This window comes from Cyprinodon variegatus, unplaced genomic scaffold (genome assembly GCF_000732505.1).
Source record: "Cyprinodon variegatus isolate N-32 unplaced genomic scaffold, C_variegatus-1.0 Scaffold416, whole genome shotgun sequence".
NCBI classification, from domain to species: domain Eukaryota; kingdom Metazoa; phylum Chordata; class Actinopteri; order Cyprinodontiformes; family Cyprinodontidae; genus Cyprinodon; species Cyprinodon variegatus.
Window position 1 is genome coordinate 382,523 of NW_015150869.1, and position 26,773 is coordinate 409,295.

The following is a 26,773-nucleotide window of genomic DNA, read 5'->3' on the forward strand; positions in this document are numbered from 1 at the left end:
GGAGCTGTAAGCAGAGTTCCATGACTCCTGTATGTATGTAAACACACACACACACACATATATATATATACGTAGGCTATATATATTCTCTAGCTTTTTCTCCGCCTCGAGCTTCCTTTCCGAACATACGGCTTTATAAACAGTTCCACGCAAAGTCACCAATCTGTTGCTACAATATTTTAATTTGACGAACCGGAATTTGTCGAGGTTCTTTTTCCTCTTTGGTGCGATTGCAATTGCGGATCTTGACTTGGCCGGACCGGAGCGGAGCAAAAAATAGCTCGGCTCCGTAATTTGTCGGTGACGGACGGAGAAGACGTACGTGGACGGAGACGTGCGGAGGAGTAGCGGTGGATGTGGAACAGCTCTCATTGATTTACATGAAAGACAAGCGCTCCGCACGACGTACGTCAGCGGGGCGGAGCGGAGCGGAGCGCTGACGGAGTATGTGGAATCTGGGGGTTAGGGGATGCCTGGTTAGGAACCTTAAACTCTATGCTATCAATGTTTAGATTGATCAGTGTAATCCATTTGGTTTATCGTTGGAGGAAAAAAGGTCAATCTATAACTTTACAAAAACACATTAATAAAAACTTGCATTCAAAATAAAGAGTAATAGGTAGCTTACATTAAGAAATAAAGCAGTTTGTGTTTCGATGATATACAACAACCAGAAAAACAAACAGATCCTATAGACATTCTATAGAGATATGGTAGGAAAAGCCACAGATATCAATGTGTGTAATAATAATGCTCTAAAGGACTGTTTGGAGGCTAATTAATTACTAATGTAACCATTAGCCAGTAAGATGGAGTCTAAAAGCAACAGATGGACATTTGCTGAAATGCTGAGATCACAGTGATGGATCCACACAAAAACATAGGCACATATCACAACTTAGATAATCGTCATGGCAGCCATTACCAGCATCATCAGCATCACAAGATGCCTAATCTGATGCAGACCTGTTTCCTTTGTCTAGGATGTAATTATTAGATAACAGCTGCAAGGAATAAGTGGTTCTAGTGCTACATAATTTTATAAAGGTCCTATAATGGTATTATTAGGTGGGAAGATAAGTTTTAGTTTGTTATATACAGTTATTTTTTTTCTCCCATTGAATAAATAAGCTGAATTTAGAGGACATATGTTTTATTTTGATTTTATGTTGCTCAAACAAAAAAAAAAATGAATTATTTCAAGTTTCTCCGTATTCAGGATGTCAATAGGTTTAGAGGGAGCTGCACAGAATGTGGGAAACATAAAGCTATCTACCAAGTAAAAAGGTTTCTAAATGGCTGGGAAATGTTTTACAAAAGCAGGGATCCGAGCTGTTTAATGCCAGGTGTTGTGTTGCGAATCGTGTGTCTCGCTATGTGCATCACCTTTTCTCCAGACACCACGCACAGGGACTCGGTATCAATGCACTTGGAGTTCCTCAGGCATCTCTCCAGCTGTCTGTTCAGCTTCACTGACAGCTCTGACTGTCTGCAGGGAGACAGAAATCCCACATATGATTTTCTGCTCCGACGGCCCATCTAAACTCTTTAAGGTGTAATGAAATGCAGAGGGTTAAACGAGAAGCCACACGCACAGGTGTGTCCGATCTTGTTCTCACCTTCCCTGTTCGAACGCAGGCGAGGCCATGGGTGAGAGCTCCAGGTTGAAGAACATGATGCCCTCGTTTGGACGACTCTCCTTAGGCGTCACCAGCTCACAAGACACCTGGGCCATAACCCTGGGGAAAAAAACGCACACACAGGCGGCTCAGATTAGAAAACTATCAGAAATGTTATCATTAGTTTGTAAAGCCACCTTTTGCTGAGACCTCTGGTTGTATCTCTGCAGCTCAGCACATCTGGAGACGATAACTTTTGCCCATTCTGATTTACAGACTGAATGCAGCTGCAGGCTTTGACCAAGTGGTTAACAATTTTTTTTGTCGACCAATCTTTCAACAGTTTAACAACAAAAGTCAACTGCAACACACGATAAAACATTACCATAAACTATAACTCCCCATTTAAATATCAAAAAATTTGTGAATTCTGTTTTTTTTTTTTTTATATATATTTTTCTTCTTTTAAAAGGACAATCTAGAGAAGCCAATTAAACTGACAGTCGGTTTTATGGACTCCCGGAGGAAACTGGATTACCCGGATAGAGCTCGTTTGTGCACAAGGAGAACATGCAAACTCCATGCAGAAAAACCCTGGGGCCGGGAATCGAACCCATGACCTCATGTCTTGCAAGGCAGCCCCTCTGAAACACAGCTTGCTCGTAAGTTTCAAGAGAAAGTTAAAACAGCTTCCATGTTTGGTAGGAAAACGAAAAACATTATTTTGGAAGAAAATAAAGCAGAATATGGTTAATTTAATGAAGAAATAAATGATAAAATGAGTTTAAATGAAACATAAACACAGGTTCTAAAAATAAACTGAAGAATAGTACATGATAAATATAAATAGCATTTACTTAAATAAAAAAAGCCAGTTAGTGATTCAATAGGTTTCCAGATTTTCACCCTCTCCAGTCCTCCATGAAGGATCGCCTCCAGATGTGCTGTTTAACTCTGGATCCTCCTTTCAAAGCAGAATTAAACGGATCAACATATGTTTTGCTTTAGTTCACCAAACGCTCACCTGGTTTGTCCCAGATCCACAAAGCAACATCCATAGTCACTCCCAAAGGTGATTTTTATCTTCCTGTAATCATAGGTCTGTCGTCCATCCAGGCGCTGCAGGAGGAGACAGCAGAGAGGTTAATCTGGAGCCTTTGATCTATTAAATCAGGAGGACATCTGATAGTGCTGCTCTGTTGGGCACATCAGATTAACTTAGCAGAAAAAATAAGCAAATCAGTGTTTTATTGATTTATCAGGATATCAGCATTAGGGGTGTAAATTATCGATTATTTTCAAGAATACACCACGATACGATTCAATTAATTGGTTAATTTTTTTTCCACCTTACAGGCTAGACAAAGTTTCAAAATTGAAATAAATCAATGAAAGCTGTAATATCGTTATGCATTTTATTTGAGAAGCAACAGCAAATAAAAGAAGCAACAAAAGTTCAACACAAAAAACGCCTATTAAAACCTCAATCACTGAAAAATAATAATGCCTCTGTGTTATAGGGTCTGAAAGGCCTTGCATCAAAAAAAAAGGGAAGCAGAAAGAGGGTGGTGGCTAAAGGAAGCGAGGTAGGAGAGCAAAATAGGTTTAGTGCCAACGCAGCACGGGAGTCAGAATTACGTCCAGGAGCAAAAAACATGAATCGATACTCTTGCGGGTGTTAGGATAATTATCATTGGAGATGTGTGAGTTTATCACACCCTGTTATGGGCTGCCTGATGCGCGTCAGAACTGACGTTTTAATCGAATTATGTCATTTTGTACGTGGCAAAGATTTGGCAGTGGAATGAGAGCAATGTTTTATTTTGATAAGGCTGGAGCCATAAATGTCTACTCATCTGCTAAAGTGTATGATGTAAAATTAGATGATGTGGCAGACTGGAGATGTATAAAATGCCTCTTTAACTGTTAATTGGGGTCACTTCCTGAGAGGTGAGCCCGGAGGGGAACAGCTGCCTTCTGTATATTCTAAGCAATTTCTCTGATCTGAGTAAGATTACAATTTCTATCAGAATCTGTTGTCATGTCTCCTGGTTATTTAATACCGTACATATAAGTTATGAAGTGTTATTTAAAGAGTTTGTCCCAAGTGATCTCTTCTCAGGGAAAAGAACCGGAAAGATAGAGCATTAAGGTGCATACACAGAATCTTTAACACAAACGTGTCGATGCATCGGATCGTCGGCTGTTGGATCGATACAAAATGATTATTATTTACACCCCTAATCAGCATTAGATGATGCTCCCTTTGGTAACCCAACAGCTTCATGTTTGGGGACCAAATTCTTGCAGGAGAGCAGTGCTTTTCCCCACAGAGCAGACTCTATCAGAAACACTTTAGAGATTAGCCTGCTGCTTATTCCAGAGAGACCAACACATCCACAATGGCTGAACATGTGCAAAAAAAGCCTGTGAGCAGCATCAGGAGGAGAAGCCAAGATGTTGTAGTTGTGTTTCAGAAAATGCCGTAACGACACAACAAAAGGCCTGTACGCATCATTATCTGGGTGGGCTCCATATGAAGTACTGTAGCAGCAACGTCCATCATTCCCTCTTTTGTTCTTTGAAAGAATGTGTTTATTTTGTTAAGTTTTTTCTGTTCTTCCAGCAGCTCTTCTTTCTTTTTTCTTTTCTGGAATCCGCTTAAGTAACTCTTTTTGGTATCCATCGTCAGTAACACATTGTAAGTAGCGTTTATGGTTTTAATCTACGGCAGGCATCCCCATAGTCGGTCCTTGAGGGCCGCTGTCCTGTAGGTTTTAGAGGTTTCCCTGTTTTAACACAGCTGATTATGATGATTGCAGTTGAACAAAAGCCTGTTAATCAGCTTTCAATTAAAACCAGCTGTGCTGGAGCAGAGAAATCTCTAAAACCTGCAGGACAGCGGCCCTCAAGGACCGACTTTGGGGATGACTGATCTACGCTCTGGATTACCCATAATTCCAAGTCATAGTGTAAAAAAGCGGTTTGAAACATATTATATGGGTGTATTTTCTTACCAAGCGTCTAATGAGCTAACAGTTATTAACCTAGTAATTAAAATTACCACTGTCTGCTTTGCTATTGGTGTCGTGTTTAAACGGCTCACCATCATGTTGAAATCTGGCATGTGTTGGGGTAAAACCAGGTGTCAGTGATGGGGGCCCCTTAGTGGTCAGGGGCCCCTACGCAAATGCAGCCTCTGCTTACCAATAGTTACGCCATTGGTTTCAGGAGTTGTTATATGAACAAATTATTTTCTTTTTTTCCTCAAAATGTCATCCTTCAACCCAATACATGTCTCCTAACATGACTCACGTCCAGAATAAGTGGTTATCCATGGCCAGTGAGAGGTGTTTGACATGAGGTTGATTCTTGGATTGCTGTTCAAACTATAAATGCATATTTCTCACTAATGTGGTGACAGAACGAGGGAAAGATCCCCCAAACTGTTTGAGATTTACCAGCTACATTCATTGTTAAAACATTAAAACCGACCAAATTAAGTATATTTTACTTACATCTCCAGAAAAACTAAAATACCTGGGGAGGTTTCTGTTTTGTTTTTTTAGTCAGACGTTTTTCCTTTATTCATATGTTTTCTCATCTCCTAAAATATATTTAATATGAGAGACAAACAAAATGTCATAATGGGGAGTGGGAATTACATCTAACCCCTGTAGAACAAGATAACTGTAGAATTTTGGTAGAAAATGAAGATAGTTGACTTCAGATTGCTTTACGGTATAAAATAATCCAAATTAAACGTTACCTTTTTCTCCTCGATGGCTTTTAGTAGGAAGTCCCGCTCACAGTTGGACAGCGGAGTATCCTTCATGCTGCAGGTTTCTGTTTTATATTCACACTTTTAATTTCACCTCTCAGCAACCATGCGTACCGCCTTGTGTTTACACGCTTCGCGCATGCGCGGGTAAAAACGATTTACGACACTAAAGCCCGATAGGTTTATTTATAAAATGTATTACCTAAGCTACAACGTTTAATCACTGGATTTTCTGTAACGTGAGTCAGTTATTATGGGAAATGAAGCCTGACAGTGGTCCGTCCCCGCCCCTTTCTGTTTGCTGCAGCGAAGTGTACTTCAAATCATCCAAAACCTAACGTAAAAATAATTTCAGTTTACGACAGATGCTGCATTCACTGTCAGCGGGAAACCCCGAAACGCCTTCCGTTTGAAGAATACAGCAGTATACAGTACCAGGGGCAGAGCTCGATGCGGGGCCAGGGGCGGCCATGGCCCTACCATTTTTACCCCTCTAATACAGATAGTGGCAGCAGTAATACTCTCAAGTGAAATATTCAAAACATTTAAATTTTTTGTGATTAATTATATATGTCAATATATTAACATCAAAGATGATAAGTATAGAATTCCTGCTCTTTTCAGAACTAGATTTTGTGTTATTTAGGGTAAATAGAAAACTATGTGTCTCTGCAAGTCATCTAGGAGTCTTCAGTGAAATCATAGATAAATAACAATTTTAATAAAAACTTATAAAATAATAAATTTATGTAGATATGAGTGCTTGTAAAGATCAATTTTATGCAGAATGTTTATTGATAAACGTAGGTAAATAATAACAAAAAAGGAAAAGATTTACACCCCAGAGTTCAAAACTGAAAGAGTTTTTCAACTATACCTATTATCTATAGAGGTGAGTATTGGCATGAGTGTTGCGATTCGATACATGTCGCGATACTTGGGTCACGATACGATATTATCACGATATTGCAGTATCACTATATATTGCCATATTTTCCCCAGCTATCAAAATCAAATGATGAGATAAAACAGCAAGTGCTGCATATTTTCATCAGAAAATATTGATTAGGTATTATTATCCATGTTGTTTGGGCTTTTCTTCCACTGTGACGGCCTCAAATACAGATTTGGTGCTGCACGCACAGTTAAAGGGCTCCACAGCGCTTTCTGCAAGAGTGGTGGTGCAGAGGTAGCCTATTTTCCCATCAATGCTTTATGTAACCATTTTTTTTTTAAATCGATACTAAGAAGTGAAAGATCGATATTATATTGGACAGCCGAATATCACGATATATCGCCAAAACGATTATTTCCCACACCCCTAATTATCTAAAAATTACGGGGTTTTTAAATATATGCGTCTATTTGTTAGCAAAGGCTGTAGGAAAGTATAGTTTGTTTTCTGACTTTTTTCCCATATTAAACTGAAATAATATTTAAAAAATCGGTTAATTATTTTTTCCCCCAGGGGCCCTTATCCTCTTCTGTAGATTTTGTCTCATGAGAGGTTGTTTTTTTTCCGCCTGTCCTCGAACGCATCACTGGCTTTACCGTTATTCTGACCAAGCTGTCACTCACGCTCCCTCAGATATCTCCCTTTCCCTCTGAAACCGAAGCGGGACAACTGCTCAGGATTCTGACACATAGAGACAGATTTTTTAAAGGATTTCTCCTCTGCGGTCAAAACATCTCATAAGGTTAGTGTTTGCTTCTCTGTAAGTCTCTACATATCATCTAATGCGACATTAATGCTAAGTTAGCCTGCTAGCAGCTGCTTTTCATTCATTTTTACTGTCAAAACAAATCCTGTTTTGAAGCTGCTGTTCTATTTTGTATATCATACTTTCTAGATCCAAAGCCAAATGTGTTTAATGAAGGTTGTGACTGTATGAGCTAATTATTTTTATCCGCTGAGCCGCATATTGTGCTGCTGTCAGTGGAGAGGCGCTGTTAGCATCCAGCAGCAGGTGCTGCGGACACAGCCGCTCATCTTGAAGCCGTTCGGGCCACTGCGGTCCTCCACGGCAGCCATGTTGGCTCTACATCCATCCCATCAGCTTTATTTATTATTTTTTTTCTTTTCACACGCTGTCATTAACATTGCAGCTGCTAAAGGTGGGCGTTTTCTACCAACAAATAAAGACTATTTATCAGCAGCGTTATTAGAGAAAGTATAACAACAGACAGCTTGGAGAATTGAAGCAGCTTATTTGCTTTGCTTTGCTGCAAGATAACATACTTTATCATCACATGTAGGTGATATAATTATTAGTTGATCTGATAAGACATGAAGCTGCTTCTATGTGAAGTGTTTCAGGTTTAGCACCAAACAGGAGAATTGAATCATCTCCCATGACTTTATATTTTGTCTCTATATATATTGACTTAATGTCTTTAAATTTTCTCCAAGCCTTTAATCTATTTCATTCTGATATTTGCCATTTATTTGGTCTTATTTCAAGTGCATTCTATTCTCCTGTATGTTTCTTGCTTAAAGCTTGACTATAAAGCATCAAAACCTTTGAAAAAAGCTGTTCTACCCTTTAGAGTAACATATATAAAACATTCATAGCTTGCAGTCAGGGGCTTAACAATATTCTTTCCTTTTACAATGTTGTTTCTCCAGAATCATTAGTTTCCAAACGATTAATTTTTCCCTTCTTTTATAGAATGGAAACCTGTAGTTTCCTTATTTCAGCCAGCTTACTGGCAGTGCACATCTGTTTGGCCATTCTTGGTCTCATATTCTTTATTCAGAATATCAGTTTCTTCCTTCAGGTCGACGTCTTAGAGTTACTGCCTGTAGATTGAACCGCTATAAGAACTCATTTGTTCCGCTTTCCATGAAGGCAATAAACGGGATTAAGCAGTAAATTGTGGAATAGGCAATGGTATTCAAAATTTAAACTAAGCTGACATGCTTTTTTACGTATTCATTATCTCACATAACAGATTTTTTTAAAGAAGGATTTTTATACATTTTTTCTTTCAATTTTTTTTTTATTGTGAATGTAATATAATACGCTTCCTTATGTATTTATTTATTGTCTTATAATGGCATTTTTATAGCAATGTTTTTAGGTGTGAATGCAGTTTGACACATAGTTTTTAGACCATGTAGCAGCCAGAGTCTGTACCCAAATCAAATTTCCTTTGGGACAATAAAGTTAATCTTCTTAATCGTAATCTTTGCTCTCTCCAGGAAATCATTTGTCGCTTAACAAACTTGCCAGTATACATTTAATTTTTTCTCCCCATTAAGTTGGATGCACAGATCCACATTTTTTCTCTTACGATCTGATTCCAATACTTTCATCTGCAGATTACAATAGTTTTCCAATACCAGAGCTTTGTTTGCTTTCATGTTATTTCCATCCTGAAAATAAAATATGCAAACTGACTGTATTTACTGAATCAGAGACAGATGCCCATAAGGGCTTAACTTTCCTGCTGTTTAAAAAGATTTTTAGCCAAACTTATATTTGTCATAGAAATATACTGAATGGATCAGCTCTAATGAATTGGGCTGATTTTCACCACTAACTGATCTATAATTTCTTCAATATTGGGAGCGATGCAGATACCAATCAGATCAGTACATCACTAATGAGAAACTAATCATTTTTTTTGAAACCCTAGGTTTTTAATGCCTTGTTTACCACTGGTAAGCTGGTTTCCATGCATTTACCTTATTAGCTGCTTTATAAAATGGCAAAAGTAGCTCAGTTTGACAGGACGATTCCCAGGCAGTTCAAAATCTGCTGCGTTTCTTCCTAGTATGTTGCATCACGTTTTATATTTGACCCAAAAAATATAAAGAGGCCGTCATAAAAAGTATTCATAGAGGAGCCAGGGATAAACTGCTGCAGAAGATTTTTTTTTATTTTTTCTGTTACAGTAACAGCAGTAATACATTTTTCTGTACTTTCTTAGTTGAACTGTTTTCTTGTTCTTAACTCATTAAACATACCAGCCCTTGTTACATGTAGAATTATCTGGGACAGAAATATAGGAAAAAAATAATAATAATGTACAGAAAAGCCTTTGAACGTTGTTTAAAACTGGTGAACTGCTTTTATAGGAAATAAATGATGAAGAAGGAAAGGATGAAACCAGATATCATCAATGGATTCCCTCTCTAATAGTTATATATTAACAACAGTTTGCTTATTGAGGTCATAGTGGTGCCTGTTGCTTTGTCTCTAGATTTCAGAGCCAGATCATCAGATCTCTTCCAGCTCTGCTTGTCATTGTTTCCTTCTGGTCCTAAGAATAATTTTGTCAACTGTATGGGTTACAGTTACCTATAAGCTTCTCCTTATTATGTTCCCCTTCAGGGTTTCACTCACAGCTGCTGTGGTGATTCTATTAAACACGTTGGCGCAAACTGAGCACTTAGATGAATGCTAAAGAGCCATAGAGGGGAGTTTTCCTCACTGCCTCCTCAGTTAGTAACAAGCAGATAAACATCTCAATGAAAAGTATGATTTATCAGGGGAAGCCTGGAGCTTTGCTGGTGTCCACAGTGAGGATTTTCATTTCCTGCTCCTAAACCAAACAGAGCCAGGCTGAGCGGATCCAGATGAAGTTGCAGATATCTGTTATAAAGGAAATATTAAGCAGATCTTCAATGCTGTTTATATGCATGCAGATCCTTGGTTATAAAGTCATTAAAACCAGAAATCTAAAAGAGGAAATCTGCAATTAGTCACATACACTCAGTGTTTCTGGATGTTATATTTATGGGAAGGTTTTTTTTATAGCTAAAATAAATCGAACTGTATGTCACAGACTCTGCTGTCGTGACACAGACTTGTGTAACTTCTATATCTCATCCAGTCACTCCTCTAACATCTTAAATGCTTGATGTTCTTTTTTTTTTATTGCTGACAAACACTTCGCTATGAAGAACATCTCCTATATCACCACCTCCTTGTGTTGTATGTCTGGTTCCTTCTTCTCAGATGAATCTAGGTGCAGGCTGGGTGTGGCGCCTGCTGTTCCTTTCCTCTATGGTCTTGGCGGCCATCGCATCTAGCCATGAGCATCCAGAATCGGAAGCTCTGGGCGGCGATGGGGGTCTAGACGAGGAGGAGCTGCAGGTTCTCATGGCAGATGATGATGAAGAGGAGGAAGCAATGGTGACAGATGAAGAACAGTTTGAGGAGGATAAAGACGGAGCTGAAACGTCTGAAATTGACGCTAATGTTACCTTCCAGGTGGGGAACATGTCCAAGAATAAGCGCATGTTTGGATTTTAAACCTTTGAGTTTGAAATCTGTCTCCACCAATCGCAGGTTACGTACAAGACTCCTGTTCCCACTGGAGATGTGTATTTTACAGAAACGTTTGATGATGGATCACTGGACAGGTATACCAGGGGGTCTGATAAAACTCTGATGGATTTTAGTGATGTGGGGCTTTAGGTGTGCCTAACAGAGTTTTATAACGTCCATGTTGGCAGATGGCAGCTATCAAAAACTATGAAGGAGGATGCTGATGAAGACATCGCCAAATATGACGGTTTGTATCTTTATCTGTTAGTCCCTACTGTCTGTTATTTCATCACAGCCCAGACGCAGTGCTAATGTAAATGACATATTGAACAATGACGGTGCTTTTAGCTGCCTAAAGCAGTTATTTTAGCTTAGATTGAGTTCTTTATGTTCTCGCTCTAGTCATAACAAAAAAAAAAAAACACCACTGAACTTTGCTTTCCAAGTTTGGAAATGTTTCGCTTCCTATCCAGGAAGGTTTCTCAATTCAAAATGTCTGGATTTGCTTTGAGGTAGAGGATTTATAGAGTCGTTATGGGAGTTCTTAGCTATGGGAGTCCCCGCTATCATCTCAACCCTTCATCACTATGAAGGGGACCAAAATATCTCTCCTGGTCAGCCAGGCCAACAATAACCCTTACGACTCCATTTTCAGAGGCATAGGCCAGTATCATCTCTTGCAGGACAACAATGACCTCAACTACTCCCCATCACTAAGGGGTGGACCTGTTTTTTCAGCTCAATTTGCATTTTTTCTAAGCCATAACAAGGCTCTGTAGGGCTATGCTATAAAGCATATAACTCAACGCTAATCCAGTCATTTTTAATTGAGAAAGCGTCAAGGATGGGAAACGAAACGTCTTCAAACTTGGAAAAGAAAGTCTGGTGGTTTGTTTGTAACTTTTTTTTTTTTTTATCATATTTTTATTGTTGTTAAAACAGATGTACAATGCCATTCAGATTGTAGTGTTTAACAGTTATTACAATTCCTCTGACTGTGTACAATATGACAAGAACCACACAGCATTTCGACATTTTTATATTTTTGTAAACCCCATCCAACCCCAACTAACCCTATGCCGGCAAGAAGGAAAAAAAAAAAAGGGGGGGGGGGGGGGGGGGGGTAAATAAATAAAAATTTAAAAATTGGGTGAAAGAAAAAATAAGTAAATAAATTTTTGGGGGGGGGAATTCTTATCCAAAAATGGAAACACTTTACATTGAGACTTGCTTACTAGTGAGAAGGGAGAGTTGCAAGTTTATCAAAATAACCCAGTAAAGGGCCCCATACTTTATAAAATTTTTTGGTCGATCCCGTCAGAAAGTACTTCACTTTTTCGATTTTTAGGAACATCATCATATCAGAAAGCCACATTGATGCCTTAGGTGGAAATTGGGATTTCCATTCTAAAAGTATTCTCCTTCGAGCAATCAGAGTTGCAAAAGCAATAACATTTGCCTCACTAGAAATCCCTGCATCAACCCCAAAAATAGCCATTAGAGGACTAGGTCTTAGATGTAGGCCAAACGCAACATTCAAAATCTCAAATATTGATCTCCAAAACTCTTCCATCTTAGAGCATGACCAGAACATGTGAGCTAAGTCTGCGTTGGTGGCTCTGCAACGATCACACGTACCATCTATTTCAGGGTATATTTTGGCAAGTCTGACTTTACTATAGTGAGTACGGTGGAGAATTTTAAACTGAATCAGGTTGAGACGTACACAAGAAGTAGTCCCATTCACAAGATTAAGAGCTCTAACCCACATCTCTTCTGAAATGGCTGTCCCTAATTCTGCCTCCCATTTTATTTTGATGTTATCTGTTGATACGCTACTAAATGACATGATTAAGTTATATAAATTAGAGATTTGGCCCTTTAAAGTTATGGGGGTCTTTAGTATAACATCCAGTTTTGAATCCTCAGGTAATTGAGGAAATGATGGATTATACATTTGAATAAAGTGACGGATCTGAAGATATTGGAAAAAACTGGATTTAGGAATAGAGTGTTTGTTGGCCAGATCTGTGAAAGTAGGAAAAGTGTTATCTATAAAAAAATCCCTGCATGTGGTAAGACCCCAAGTGTCCCATTGTGTAAAGGTAACATCAAGATTGGAGGCTGGAAAAAGGTGGTTATTACATATTGGACTTAGCATAGAGAGGTCAGACAGTTTAAATGCCTGCCTGAACTGTATCCAAATTCTCAGTGTTGAACACACTACCGGGCTTGAGGAGAACGGAGATGGGGAGTGAGGGAGTTTTGTTGTCAACAGCGCAGGAAGTGTTGACAGTTTATAGAGCTTTGCCTCTTCACTGCACCAACCTGTATCTGGAGCCTGAAACCAGTAAATTATGTTTGTAACTTTTTTAATATTTTTGTAACTCCCTTGTGTCTGTCCTCTTTCTTGTTTGCCTGCAGGAAAGTGGATGGTGGAGCCACTGAAGGAGAACAAGGTTCCAGGAGACCAGGGCCTGGTGCTCAAGTCTCGGGCGAAACATCACGCCATAGCTGCGATGCTGGACAAACCTTTTGTCTTCCAGGATGAATCTCTGGTAGTCCAGTGAGTTCAAAAGAACACACCCGTGCTGTTATTAATAAAACAGACAGGCTCAGAGGTTTAGTCCATGTTTGTTTGTTTTACTCCAGGTATGAGGTGAATTTCCAAGATGGTATTGACTGTGGTGGAGCGTACATCAAACTGCTGTCAGACTCTGGCAGTCTCAGTCTGGTTGGTATCTGGTTGATAAATTAATGTGGTCAGCCTCACAGATGGTCAGATTACAGATTTAATTGGGATACTTGATTTCATCCTTTTTGTTGCTCCAGGAACAGTTCCATGACAGGACGCCCTACACCATCATGTTCGGACCCGACAAATGTGGAGAGGACTACAAGCTGCACTTCATCTTCCGCCACAAAAACCCCCTGAACAAAGACATGGAGGAGAAGCACGCCAAGAGGGCCGACGTGGACCTGAAGAAGTTCTACACAGACAGGAAGACCCACCTCTACACCCTCGGTATGTGGCTGATTAATGAGGAGCCTCTGTTTTTTTTTTACATTTTATTTATCACTTCTGTTTCCTTTTAGTCCTGAACCCGGACAACAGCTATGAGATGTTCATCGATCAGTCCAGCGTGAGCCGTGGGAACCTGCTGTCCGACATGGTGCCTCCTGTAAACCCGCCCAAGGAGATCGACGATCCAAATGACTCCAAGCCGGACGACTGGGACGAGCGGGCCAAGATTCCTGACCCTGAGGCTATGAAGCCTGATGACTGGTGATTATATCTACAGATATTACAGAAGTACAGCAGTCTGGGTACCCTGCAGACCTGAACACCATCCATGCAGCAGTTCTAAGAAAATATGAGCGATGGCATGAATCTTTGCTTTGCAGGGACGAGGATGCGCCTGCAAAGATTGAGGACCCGGATGCCTTAAAGCCTGAGGGCTGGCTGGATGACGAGCCAGAGTTTGTCTCTGACCCAAACGCAGAGAAACCAGAAGACTGGTGGGTCTTAGAGCTGACCAGCAGCCCCTATGTGGGTCCTCTAAAACAAAGTGATGAGCAGGGCTGATTGCTCTTTGCTTGGGTTGCAGGGACGAGGAGATGGATGGAGAGTGGGAGGCACCGCAGGTTCCTAACCCAGCCTGTGAGACTGCCCCTGGCTGCGGGGAGTGGAAGAAACCAATGATCAACAACCCACAGTATAAGGGCAAGTGGAAAGCCCCTCTGATTGACAACCCCAACTATCAGGTGACAGGAAATCCTCCCTTCAGCTGCCTGTATCTGTATACATGTTCTTACCCTGAAACCTTCTGCTTCGTCTCCTCTGAAGGGAGTGTGGAAGCCACGGAAAATGATGAACCCTGAATATTTCGAGGACCTGCACCCCTTCAGGATGACACCTTTTAAAGCTGTGGGTCTAGAGCTTTGGTCCATGACCTCAGACATTTACTTCGACAATTTCATCATCACGTCTCATAAGGAGGTCGCTGACCGCTGGGCCTCAGACAGCTGGGGGCTGAAGAAACTGGTGGCAAGTGCCAACGAGGTCAGTGAGGGAAGGTTGGACAGAGTTTCCGTGTTTCAGGGAGGGTTAACAGTTCCACTTCATCTCTGATGTCCTGTTTTAATCCCACCAGCCGGGGATATTTGCCCAGCTGATGATGGCAGCCGAGGAGCGACCCTGGCTCTGGATAATCTACATCCTGACAGTCGGCCTCCCTATTGGTCTGGCTGTGCTCTTCTGTTGGCCAAAGGTAGCAGAAAAAACACACAATCTCTACCTTTGTTCTCAACTTTCTGTAAATAATTTCTAAAAGCTCCTATTTGACGTTTCCAGAAACCTGTAGATGACTATGTGTACAAAAAGGTCGAACTACCTCAGGCTAGAATAGAAGAGGAGGATGAGGAGGAGGAAGAAGAAGAGGAAGGGGCAGCAGACGAGGAAGACAAAGAAGCTGAACCGGCAGCAGGTGTGACCTATTCACCTGATCGTCTGTTTTACTGCAGCTTTCTTCTTCAACCTCATCATTCTTACCTTTTTATTATGTAAAGGTGAAGGTGTGACGGAGGACAATGGTGCACAAGAGGACAATCAAGAGGGGGCAGATAATGGAGAAGAAGAAGAGATGGAGGAAGAAGAAGAGGAGGAGGAAGAAGCTGAGGAAAGCAAAAGTCCAGAAAGAACATTAGAAGATGAGGTACATGTTTGGTTACCAGCAGAATGCATCATCTCAGGTCCATCTAACTGAACAGGCACACAGCCTGTAACACACAAGCAAAAGCGAGCTTAAGAGTTTTGACGAGTAGTTCAGAGCAGGTAGCAGACATCATGCATAGTACTAAAGACTGATGAGGTATTGAAAGATTATTTTACAGGTTTTAAGTTAAGAGTCAGAAATTAGTTCCTAAACAAAGTTCTGAGCAGCAGTTAACTGAGGTTTAGACAATATCTGATTTTAGGACCATTAGCCTGTCCTACCGACAGGGTAGAGGCCCATCTGTTGAACTGCTATTATATAGGTTTTAATGAGTGTGACCAGACGTCCTCTTTTTTCCAGGACATGTCCTACTTTCATACCTAAAAAAATGCCCAAGGGGAATTTCAGAATCGTCCGGGATTTTGGTCGACTATGGTGCAGCAGAGCTGAGCCGTCAGCACCGTGGTAAAGTTAGTTTGAAGTTGGATACTGGATATTCAAGCTCTGCGGAGTCAGTGGGAACTAGCAAACGGTTGATCCGACTGAGGGACTCCGATGTCGGCCGGCGTCTCTCAGCTGCTCCCTCCTCCCACACGCTGTGGTGCATTTAGGGACCGTCAACAAATCTTTGAACCAAGCACTCTTGAGAAACAAAAATCAATAAATTCCTTATCTTGTGACCAGCTAAGACCAAACGAATATAAAATCACGGCAATAGATAACATATGTAACACTTGCTTTTATGCAATTTTAAGCTATTTTCAATTTTTTAGATATTTTTTAAGACAAATGTTGGGACTTTTCTTCAATAGCTTCCAGGTCATGTGACCTAGTGACTCAAATTCTTTGTGAAATTGTTTTATTACATTAGCCTGATGAGGCACACTCATTTTTATTCAATTTTAAGCGTATATATATTTTTAAACATTTTTATTACAAAAATAATTGATATTTCCTCTATAGACTTCAGGTCATTTAAAGCCTTTATATGTATTTTTGGGCAGGTGGGGGGAAGCATACTGTCACCGGTCGGGTTCGGTCGCTCCATCCCTGGCTGGCTCTGGACCGGGACCAGTCCTGGAGCTGATGGCTCGGTTCGAATGCCCGGTCCGGTCCAGTCAGCCCCCTCCCCCATTAAAAAAAAACCAAAACAAAAAAAAAGTCCTCCTTTTCAGAAACCCAAATCTGGTCACCCTACTTTAATGATGGCTCTATAACATCCAATCATAGTCCTCATCATAATAGTAATGACTGCAATATTTGGTTGGATTCCGTATTTGATTCAGTCGCTGTGTCAGTTGCTATTTATGGCCCAACAATGCTAACAGGGAAATGCTAAAGCTAACAGAAATAACAGATAAAGGTGTGTTAATCAGAGGCCTATCTTTGACTATACTTGCCTTGATTGAAGATTCAAACTTTTTTTTTCCCCTGTAAATTTCTCAAAGGAGTCAAACCTTAACATTATTGTAATTGTTTGAATGTATTTCAATGAAAAAATCATCCCATCAATTTATTCCTCCTTTCATGGGAGAGGAGGCAGCAGGCTCCTAACTGTCCAGCAGAAATTCCACAAAAAAATAAATTGATGAGGAAAAAAAATCTCATTCTGTCATCAAGATAAAACGGAAAGCTTTGTTCTTACCAACTAAACCAGTTTTTAATGATGGCATTCAAACCAATCTTCTTTTTAATGTAAATGCCTCCACTATACTTAATACTTTATAACTGATTAACCCAGTAATACATCTAGCTTCTCCAAACTGATATTTTGCTTAAAACTACGCTACAGAGCCTCACTTTAATACTGAATAGAAGACACCTAGCCTTTGCAAATTCAACTCTCTTTCACATTTAATCCAGAGAGGACTGAGGAAACACTGTAAATGTTACATTCAGATGCCTGTAAAAAACAGTTATGTATATATAAATCTATATATAACTTTTTTGAGGATTTTGACTGAGTTGACCTAACCTAAACTTAACCTGAAGTGAATCGTTTGTCAACTTTAGCTTCTGTTTGGGTTTCAGCAGGGAGATGAAGGCAGCGTTGCTGAAGAGAGCCACAAACAAGCCGTCAGAAAGAGGAGGGTACGGAAAGACTGAGGCCAGCCCCACACCCGCCATCTCTTCTCCTCTATGGGGGAGAAGGTGAAAGTGGTCTTCTCTGTTCTAGCTGCTCTCTCCTCCCTGAGTGGAGCAGCGTGGCATTTCCTCCAACCCAGACGGTAGCCTGCAGTCACCCGGCCGCCCCATCTGTGTCTCAGCTCTGACCCACCTAGCCCAGGTTTTCAGCCTCAAATACCCACACACCCTGTTCCATGTCTCCCCCTTCCTCCCATCTGCTCTGTGGGAGGAGCCAGCCAGAGGTGACGTCTTCTTGTCCCCCCCGTCCTCCACCGTCTCTAGCCTCCGTATCGTTTCCAACCTTCATCTGTGTCAGACGTCAACATCTTCCTCCTGTTTTTAACTTCTCTCTCCACAAACCATCCACCTGCTGTCCTTAAAGCAGCACAGCCTCAGGCTGCTGTTAACACACTTTATCATTTTACGGCAAACGCAGAGTTTTATTCACGTCTGTTCTTCATTTGAGGGGAAAGTTTCACAATAATTGTCGTTTCAAAACACTGAGGCTAGAGTGAAGGCTAACCGGTCCTCCTCAGCTTGGTTTAAAGAATCCAGCTAAGAAAACCAATATTGCATTTGCTGTTTTGACTTTTAGCTAGTTTGTAATGAGCATCTTAACTTTTTTAATGTGAAGTTGAAAATGAGCTCCGATCTTCTATTTATTGGTTTGAATTTGTTTCACGCCGTTATGAATAAAGGTTTAATATTAAAGATCTGAGCTCCATGTGTGACACTCATTTGCTTTGAGCAGAGGTCTGAAATATGAACATATATAAATAACTGATCTAGGCTTGTAGCAAAAGTAGACTTTTATTTTGCCTTGCTAATTAATTGTGAGAAAGGGAACCAGAGTTTCTAAAATTTTAAAATAAACCTAAATGCAGCAGTGCTTTCTTAAAACAGCTCTCCAAGCTCATTGGCTGGGAGAGATGCTGGCCTTATATTAATGTCTGAAGAGTTTGTAATTGACCCTTCTGCCAAATCTTAGCTCTAAATCCTGTTTACAGTTTGTATATTCGCTCTTGGAAGTAAAACTAACAAAAAGAGATACATTTTGTCCATTTTGATCATTTTTTTTATTTTACATAGACCTGTGCAGATAAGACGGAGTGATATTTGAGAGCTTTTATTAAAACAAAACAAAATATTCAAAGGCAGTTTGACTCTAAACATGAGCAGGAAGTGACTAAGGAGGAATTTAGAATGACACACAGAATAAACATGACTTTGACCGGCACACATAATGCTCCACCCACCTCCCTGAAGTCGAACATTTAGGTGACAACTACACACCCGAATGATGTTCATCAAAGTAGGCCATAACCATATTTAGGGGAAAACATACCTCGTATTAAAAAAGGTTTGTATTTGTACGCCCCATTAACTCAAACATTTTAAATCCAGGTGCACACATGGATGCCCTCCATGAGATTCTGACAACTTGCTAAACAATAGTTTTAACTCTGGGAGAACTGCAGACAAATAGGTGAGTTTAGTAACCAGTAATGCACTAGAACTGCTAAAGAACTTTCAATCATTTATGAACGTATTTTAATCAATTAAATCTTGGACTCAACAGTTTTAAAGAAAATCTACCTGCTTTCACCTTTTGATGTGTAAAGATCAGCTGGAGTTTCTTCACAATAATTCATTACTCCCAATATTTTCCTGCATTTTCCTCTAATGCAGGCCATACCTTTCAGGATTATTTATTTGCCATATATTCTAAGAACTATTCCTTCTTCTTTACAATCATACACTTCTATATGTTGCTTAATCCTTTTATACTTCCCGTCTGTATGTTTTCTGCGTGGATAACAGACACGCCCTGACTGCCGGCGCGCTATGAAGATGACTTCCTGACCAAACCGATCGGATCAATACCACTTAGAGTCCTTATAGCAGCTCTGAAAGCATCTTTCTTTCTTTCTCATGTTACTTCACCTGTTCTATCTTCCTCCATCACAAGTAGAGGAACCAAAAGCACTAAATTTAAACTCGATTTAGCTTCATTTATAATTTCTTGGTTAAAACTGAAACTTAAAGAGTTCTTTTAGTAGCAATCCAAACACTGATTGTGACGTCTTTAGCTTTTAGCTTCTGTGCTTTTCTGTCATCACTGAGCTCTGGAAGCTGATTTCCAAGCATCACTAAAGATTCCTCAGCTTTATCCAGTTTAGAGCTAAATTTAATGACAGTTCATTAGATATGTTAATACTTATTCCTTATACATGCTGTTGTCATACAATTGTTAATTCTGCATAACACTGGTCAGCTAATGAGCTGCAAGCAGAGGAATACAGTTGGAATCACGAAGGGGGGAAAAAAGACCAACTGAAGTACCAGATCCAGCTGTCAAACAACATATTTTACAAAATAAATAAAATTTATGCTGATAAGTTTCTTTGTAACATTTTTTTTAATGTTTAACTTAATTTTGAACATTACGTTTAGTCGAGACTCAACGAAAATGTCCCAAATGTTGGTGCGTTCAAATGTAAACAAAACTTTTTACAAACACTATTTTCATTATTTACATTAGTTTAGTTCTGACTCGGGTAAAATGGTTACAGGAATCCCTCCCTCCCGCCTTCTCCGTGTCCCTGGAAATCCACCGTGCGCGTCTGACACAGCCTCACTTGCGCTTGCTCTTGGTGTCGGTGGTCTGGAAGACGCTGGAGGCTGACATCAGGTTCTCGATGTACTGACCCAGAACCTGGTTCTCTGACTTTAACTTCAGGTTCTCCTCCTTTACTGCGTCGACTCGAGCAGACAGGTCTGAAACGTCCGAATGAGAGACCTTAGAAATCTGCTCCAGCACATTTATCTTGGAAAATGTGAAACTGAAAACTGTATTTAAACTGAATCAAACCAAACTTAGTTTTCCTGAAAGGTATTCATACCCTGAACTTTTTCACATGTCATTTTTTGGGGATTTTATGTGATAAGCTAACAAAGAACAGCAAATCTAAATGACATTAAAAAAAAAACAAGATACCAGTAAGTAGAATTAATCTCTATGTAAATAAACTCCTGTAGCTTTATGAGAAGGTAAAAGAACAATTAAATCCATCGCCTAAAAACGGATCAACTGCAAAGAAGAACAACCTTCAGAGGAGCACTCAGACCTCTAGTAACTCTGGAGGAGCTGCAGAGTTCCACAGCTAAGGAGGGTGAGTCTGACAGCCCAACCCTACATTATTTACTAAACAACTCAATCTAGCTGTCATAGCAGAGGGGTCTAGTTATCAGGAAAATAAATTCTTCCACATAGCTAACTAAATTAGCTCTGGTTGGTTAAATATGTCCCGCAGTTAAAATTTCTTGAAAGCTCCTGCCGACCTTCCAGTGTGTGCTGCAGCTCCAAAACCTGATTGATCAACCTCGTCTTCTCCTCCATCTCAGCCTGGTTCTCCAGGTCTCCTGAAACACACAATAATTCAGTGTTAGCAATAAAATAAAAAACACCTAACAAATAACATTTCCTGCTAAACTGCAGGACTCACCATCTATGTCACAGTTCATGATGAAGAGATCGTCCTCCTGTTTAGTATACAGGGCTGCAGATCCACTGTTGGCTAACGGAGAGAAACGCAGGTGAAGTTCAGCTGTGCTGCTTTGCAATTCTTTAAAAGTTTTACATCATTTAAAAATTTTTTTGTGTTTTTTTTTCCATGGCTCCTGTTGCAGTATTTCAGGCATACCATATACAGAAGCTACTTGTCTAAATATAAAAATAAATCCCAGGAATATGGAAGTAAGTAAGCAGGCTACACTGATTTAATGATAACCTGTGTTTGATTATTTTAGTGTGCTGTCGGAAAGCTTAACATGTATGATTCATTTGGATGTTATTTAGGGTAAATATATTTTTTGGGGATTCACCTGCCTACAGCTAAAATATTACCCCATGTCTGGTATTAATAAAAATCACTGACTAATTTGGATCTGATGGGAAATCAGCTCTCCGCCAGCTTTGTGTCTCCTTAATAAATCCGTTTCATTTAAATTCATAGGTTTTATGCAACTCTTTTAAAAATTTGACCTCATCTTTGTTTATCATTGGGAAATATGGTCACCTCGGGTTAGATGTTAATAAGACCATCATCATCATCAGACACTAGATTTGACCAGCAGGTGTAATTTCCTAAATACACTCTGCCTTTTAATGCTTTAATAATTCATAATATTCTTCTTTATACGGCTGGTTATAGAAGGTAAACAGCAAAAGGGAGGAAAGCGAGTTAATATGAAGACCTTCAAATGTACCAAAAATTAAAGATGGTTAACTTTTTTTTTTTTTTTTTTGCAATAAATTAAATTGGAGCAAAATATTTTGAGACTAAACTGTTTTATATCAGGAAAGTTGATTAACAAATGATAATACTAAAGAAATCTATCTTTTATAATCCATTATCTGTATAAATGGATATTATCAGGTTTTATTTGGAAACAGGATGAGAGCTCAGGTGCCTCTGCTTTGATGATGATGATGATGATGAGTACCGCGCCCTGCATCAGAGGTGAACCCCTGTCTGCTTTCTGCTGACAGGATCTCTATCACTGCTCAGGTTGATTATTGAATAATGCAATCAACCCTGGAGAGAAATAAACTACCTTGTGAGCAAAAAAATAAACACCGTGAAACGTCACATTTAGGCCAAACGAGAAAAGGGTGAAAACGTGTCCGATAATGGGTGCGCTTAGCTTAGCCATATTAGCTAACTAGCTTCGCAGCTAACCCCTCCTAACATCAGATACAAGGATAATGAAAAGCAAGAAGCGAGGGTTATAAACTGCGATTTTTGACTCAGGTAGAAAGGTAACAAGTCAAATTGAACACTGGTGTTAAGCTGGTATTTAAAGCAATCGTCTGCTAATGGCGACTGTTAGCATTCTATAATCCGTTTTTAACAGCAAGTTGGACGTTTTTCTTACAGTTTTTTGGGAAACGGAGGATTCTTACTCACCTACAGTTAAAAGAACGACCTTTTAGTGTAGTCAAGTTGCTCTATGATGTTTTACTCAACCGAGTTGAAGATGGAGAGAGATGACGACAGTTGATATTAAAAAAAACAAAAAACCTCCACCGGGTGTTTTTATTTTTAAGATCTACCAACAGGGGGCGCACTATCAGCAGATGACAAGCGGGTAAAGCAATGAGAGAAGCAGCCTCTGTATGGCAAGCCATTTTAGCATTTATCTTGTACCCTTTTTTTCCCCCAGAGGTCATTGTCTTTTGCACAAGAGTGTAACTTTGTGAGGAAAGTTGGTAGGGCCACTCTCAGGGTGGTGGCTGATGGACCTACAGTTGCTCCACACAAACGCTCTCAATAGGGTTTGTATTTTCCAAAAATGACCTAAAACATATATTTATTGAATTAATGGCTTTCCTATTTTTGAGAACACAAAAGACCCAAAATACACTTACATTTATATTTCTAGATAGACGTTAATGTGTATTAAAAAAAGGAGGAATAACAGCTGATTCAGATGCAAACAGCAATATATCATGCCTCCCTAGTATGGACACAATTTCAGTTTAATTCATCAATCCATCAGTCCATCCAGAAAACTGTGGATTGATTGATAAATATTTTTCACTTTAAGCTACATTAGTGATTATCCTCCTTCAAAAGCAGCAAAATAAAATTTAGAAATTTGTCCCACATATTGCCAAAGTCTATTATTGGTGGGGACGTGTCCACGCCAGTCCTTCAGAAAGTTAAGAACCTACTTTTGCTTGTTCTGCTCTGCACTACAGTAAAAAAAAAACTTTGACTTGTATATAGCCTGGCAGAGCTTTGTAAACAGCTGTGGACACACACAAAAAAGCATTAGTGTCCTTATGTGTTTTGATTCAAGATTAATATCATAAAGATACCTAAATCTTTGATCAGATTAGAGTGTAGCCTACTAAAGGAAAACATTTCTATTACAGTAATTTCAAAATATGTATATTATCTTCCTCCCTGTATTTCTCTTATGTGCTCCCTGTAGTCTGTGACCTTAAACATTTTAGGCAATACCATTTGTTGTGAGAAAGCTTGAAAAATACAAATTCACAACATTAGAAATATATTAGCCACAATTATTGCTATCCAAACACTAATGTCCATTGTAAACATTGTGCCAATTAGCATTACAAGGAAAATATATTCCCACTATATTGGGAACCTTGCTTACAAAATTCATACAGTAAATTTCATACCCCGTATAGATGGTGCCACATCTGTAAGGACAGACATAAAGATGAAGGGGACCGAATTTCCTTTCTTGCCGCTGAAAGGGTCCAGACCGACTATAGAGTACTGGATCAAATTCCATCACCGTGCTGACCTGTCTGTTGTCTATTTAAAAGTATTGCATTGCTGTATAAGGCACTATTTTTTTTTACATACATTTTACAGTTTCTTGTTAAGTAAGAATTTGAAGAAATGACCCAATGTTTCCAGGATCAATAACAAAAGGGTGTCTAGTGTCTCAGTGTCTAGTTTGTATCTCTACAATTGAAACTGACTCCCTGAAAACCACAGTAAAACAGAAAATGATGGCTCCTTTAACATTTTTTTTATTTAAAACAGCTGTTGATAATAAAAATCCAACCAATGAAATGTCTGCCTGATCACTGAATATTAAAATAAAGCATGACATTAGAGATTAAATTCTGATTCATACCTCAGTTTAAAATGTTGCTCTTAATCTTAAGTTTATGGTTTTCACATCTCATTTTGATGTCTCATATAGAATTTTTGTATAAATAAACTTGCCTTCTTGACTTGCCTTTTTTTGGCATGTTAGAGGTGATGCTTGATGTGTTGCATTAAAAACCTTCCATTTCAATCAGAAACATACAAATTAATTTCCAGAGTAGCAAAATTCCTCTAATTCTCCTGACACTTAGCGAAATAATTAGTTTAACTCAAGTGACCTCCACATGATACATGAAGTCTGACTGTAAAAAAGACACGCTCTTTGAAGGGTCATGTTCTTTGAATTTTTCAGTGCTTTCAACACCATCAGACCAGAGCTGCTGAGAGGGAAGCTAGAGGATACTGGAGTGGACAGACATCTTGCTGCCTGGACCATCAACTACCTCACCGAATGCCCTCAGTAAATGCGGCTGCATGGCTGTCAGTCAGAGGTTGCAGTCTGCAGTACTGGGGGCCCCCCAGGGCACCGTTCTGTTTCTTTTCCTCTTCACCCATTACACCTCAGACTTCACCTACAACACAGACAGCTGCCATCTCCAGAAGTTCTCAGATGACTCGGCCATTGTAGGCTGTGTTTCTGAGGGGAACGAGCTGGAGTATTGATTGGTCATCATGAACTTTGTAGACTGGTGTGAGAAGCACCACCTGTGTCTTAACACCAGTAAGACCAGAAAGACGGTGATCGACGTCAGGAGAAGACCCATACCTGGGTGTTTATGTCAATAGCAACCTGGACTGGACTCATAACACTGACGCCCTGTCTGAGAAGGGCCAGAGCCCCCTCCACCTCCTGAGGAGGATAAGATCCTTTGTAATGAGCAGTTCCCTGCTTAAAACCTTCTATGACTCTGTGGTAGCATCAGCCCTCCTCTACGCTGTTATCTGCTGGGCAGAAAGAGACTGAATAAACTGGTGAGAAAGGTCGCTTCTGCCCTAGGCTGCACTCTGGACTCAGTGGAGGAAGTGGCTGACAGGAGGGCGCTGTCCAAGCTTCCATCCATCATGGACAACACCTTTCACCCCTTGCACCAGACTGTAGAAGAGCTAAGCAGCTCCTTTATTGAAAGACTTTTACACCCTGTTTGTAAAAAAGAGCACTACTGCAGGTCATTCATCCCTGCTGCAACCAGACTCTACAATGCGACACAACAGCAATAACTTGTGCAATGTATAATGTGCAATTACTATTTGATACTCTGTGCAATAACCTGTCTCTCTATATTTGACACCCAGTGCAATAACTATATATATAAATATCCATCTATATAAATACCCATGTAAACACCCCATGCAATAACCCCGTATAATGATCCTACTGTAAAAAAAAAAAAAAAAAAAAAAAAAGCTGTCATATTTATGTACGGTGTATATCCCATGCACCTTTTTCTTCCTTCGGCACATTCTCTTTCTTTGACTATTTGAGCTGATGTAACAAATACATTTCTCCACTGTGAGATCAATAAAGTCAATCAATAAATTTGCAAAAGGACAGTTGTATATCCTCTTTTAAAGTGTGTGTTTATTAATTATATGTCAAGAATGTGTTATGATGGTAAATGGTAAAATGGCAAATGGCATGTACTTATATAGCACCTTTATTCAAGTTAGGAGACTTGACCAAAGCGCTTCACCCATTCACGCACACACTCACACACTGATCTCATAAATACATTTGAAGAGACATGTTTTAGATCATTAAACTTAAAGAGAACCAATAATAAAGTCTGGTGAATTCAGAGGCCTTCCTCCAATCCCTTTTAGAGCTTACCTAAACAGCCGCTCGCCTTCCCTGTCTGGTAGCCCTTTGTTCCATAAATCAGGTGTATGTTGAGGTGAACGTAGGAAAATAGCCAGTATATTCAAATGTGGACAGTTGTTTTACACCCAAGGAGAATCATTTGTACTTAATTTACTATGCAAAGGCAAGCAAATTGCAGCTGACTAGAATCAGTTACAAAAGCAGGATTTGGTCTCTTGCTTAAGAGATCCTTACATTTGATAAACAACTTCTGTACCTGAGTCGTCTGCCAGAGAGATGGTGGTAAACGCCCCATCGTCCATGTAGGCCTCAGGGGCTTCTGTGTTGTTGTCGTCCTCCAGCTTGGATAGTTTTTTTTCTATTTGACACACTCCTTCATAAGTGTTTCAAGTTTCTGTCGTCCTCTTTTCTCCTGTTTTCTTTCACTTCTGCCCTTCCTGCTCAGGCACCTGCCGCTGCATTCGTCCATATGCCATTGGTTACCTGTCCTACCTGACTGGCAGCTCAGGTTATACCGCTGTCATGGCAACAACTGTCTAAAACACAGAGAGACAAGCCTACAGGAAAAATACCAAGGGTCAAAGATTAAACTCCAGAAGGCTCATGTGAAACGCAGTCATAATCGTGTGCTTAAACTTGACATTAAGAGTGCTTTTAGTGAGTTACATGTAAACAGCCTGCAGCTCACTGCAAGCATTTACCTGTGGTTTAGCATTGCTTTATCTTATTTCAACTGAACATAGATGAAGGCGGCCACAGTCGGCCTATGGGAGCGCCCTCAAT

At 39.8% G+C, this 26,773-nt stretch overlaps 3 protein-coding genes across 7 annotated transcripts in view; 1 reads left to right on the forward strand and 2 right to left on the reverse strand.

The window, feature by feature from the left end:
- Positions 1-5,553, reverse strand: part of exosc9 (exosome component 9) — a 12,428-nt gene extending 6,875 nt beyond the window's left edge. Inside the window, exons 1-4 of the mRNA XM_015388186.1 lie at positions 5,389-5,553; positions 2,644-2,738; positions 1,620-1,739; positions 1,387-1,489 (exon numbers count right to left, since the gene is read on the reverse strand). Of these exons, the coding sequence (XP_015243672.1) occupies positions 1,387-1,489; positions 1,620-1,739; positions 2,644-2,738; positions 5,389-5,454 (384 nt within the window). The 5' untranslated portion in view covers positions 5,455-5,553. The remainder of the gene's footprint in view (positions 1-1,386; positions 1,490-1,619; positions 1,740-2,643; positions 2,739-5,388) is intronic.
- A 1,389-nt stretch (positions 5,554-6,942) lies between these two features.
- clgn (calmegin) lies at positions 6,943-18,727 on the forward strand. Of its 3 annotated transcripts, none has more exons than XM_015388208.1 (15): positions 6,943-7,097; positions 10,365-10,619; positions 10,698-10,771; positions 10,865-10,923; positions 13,101-13,242; positions 13,329-13,410; positions 13,509-13,701; positions 13,773-13,962; positions 14,082-14,195; positions 14,285-14,441; positions 14,524-14,739; positions 14,831-14,947; positions 15,031-15,163; positions 15,246-15,391; positions 17,426-18,727. In XM_015388208.1, the coding sequence occupies exons 2-15, from the start codon at positions 10,365-10,367 to the stop codon at positions 17,495-17,497; spliced, it is 1,950 nt and encodes a 649-aa protein (XP_015243694.1). In that variant the 5' UTR covers positions 6,943-7,097; the 3' UTR covers positions 17,498-18,727. The 3 variants fall into 3 exon arrangements, with proteins under 3 accessions (XP_015243694.1, XP_015243693.1, XP_015243692.1); XM_015388207.1 differs by having other exon boundaries at positions 17,423-17,497; XM_015388206.1 differs by lacking the exon at positions 6,943-7,097 and having other exon boundaries at positions 17,423-18,727.
- Positions 18,728-19,448: 721 nt separating this feature from the next.
- Positions 19,449-26,416, reverse strand: scoc (short coiled-coil protein). Of its 3 annotated transcripts, none has more exons than XM_015388209.1 (4): positions 26,247-26,416; positions 21,025-21,096; positions 20,861-20,941; positions 19,449-20,296 (listed from the first exon to the last, which is right to left on the reverse strand). In XM_015388209.1, exons 1-4 carry the CDS (start codon positions 26,290-26,292, stop codon positions 20,154-20,156), a joined length of 342 nt encoding a protein of 113 aa, XP_015243695.1. In that variant the 5' UTR covers positions 26,293-26,416; the 3' UTR covers positions 19,449-20,153. The 3 variants fall into 3 exon arrangements, with proteins under 3 accessions (XP_015243695.1, XP_015243696.1, XP_015243697.1); XM_015388210.1 differs by lacking the exon at positions 26,247-26,416 and adding an exon at positions 22,489-22,625; XM_015388211.1 differs by lacking the exon at positions 26,247-26,416 and adding an exon at positions 22,493-22,604.
- Between the last annotated feature and the right edge of the window lie 357 nt (positions 26,417-26,773).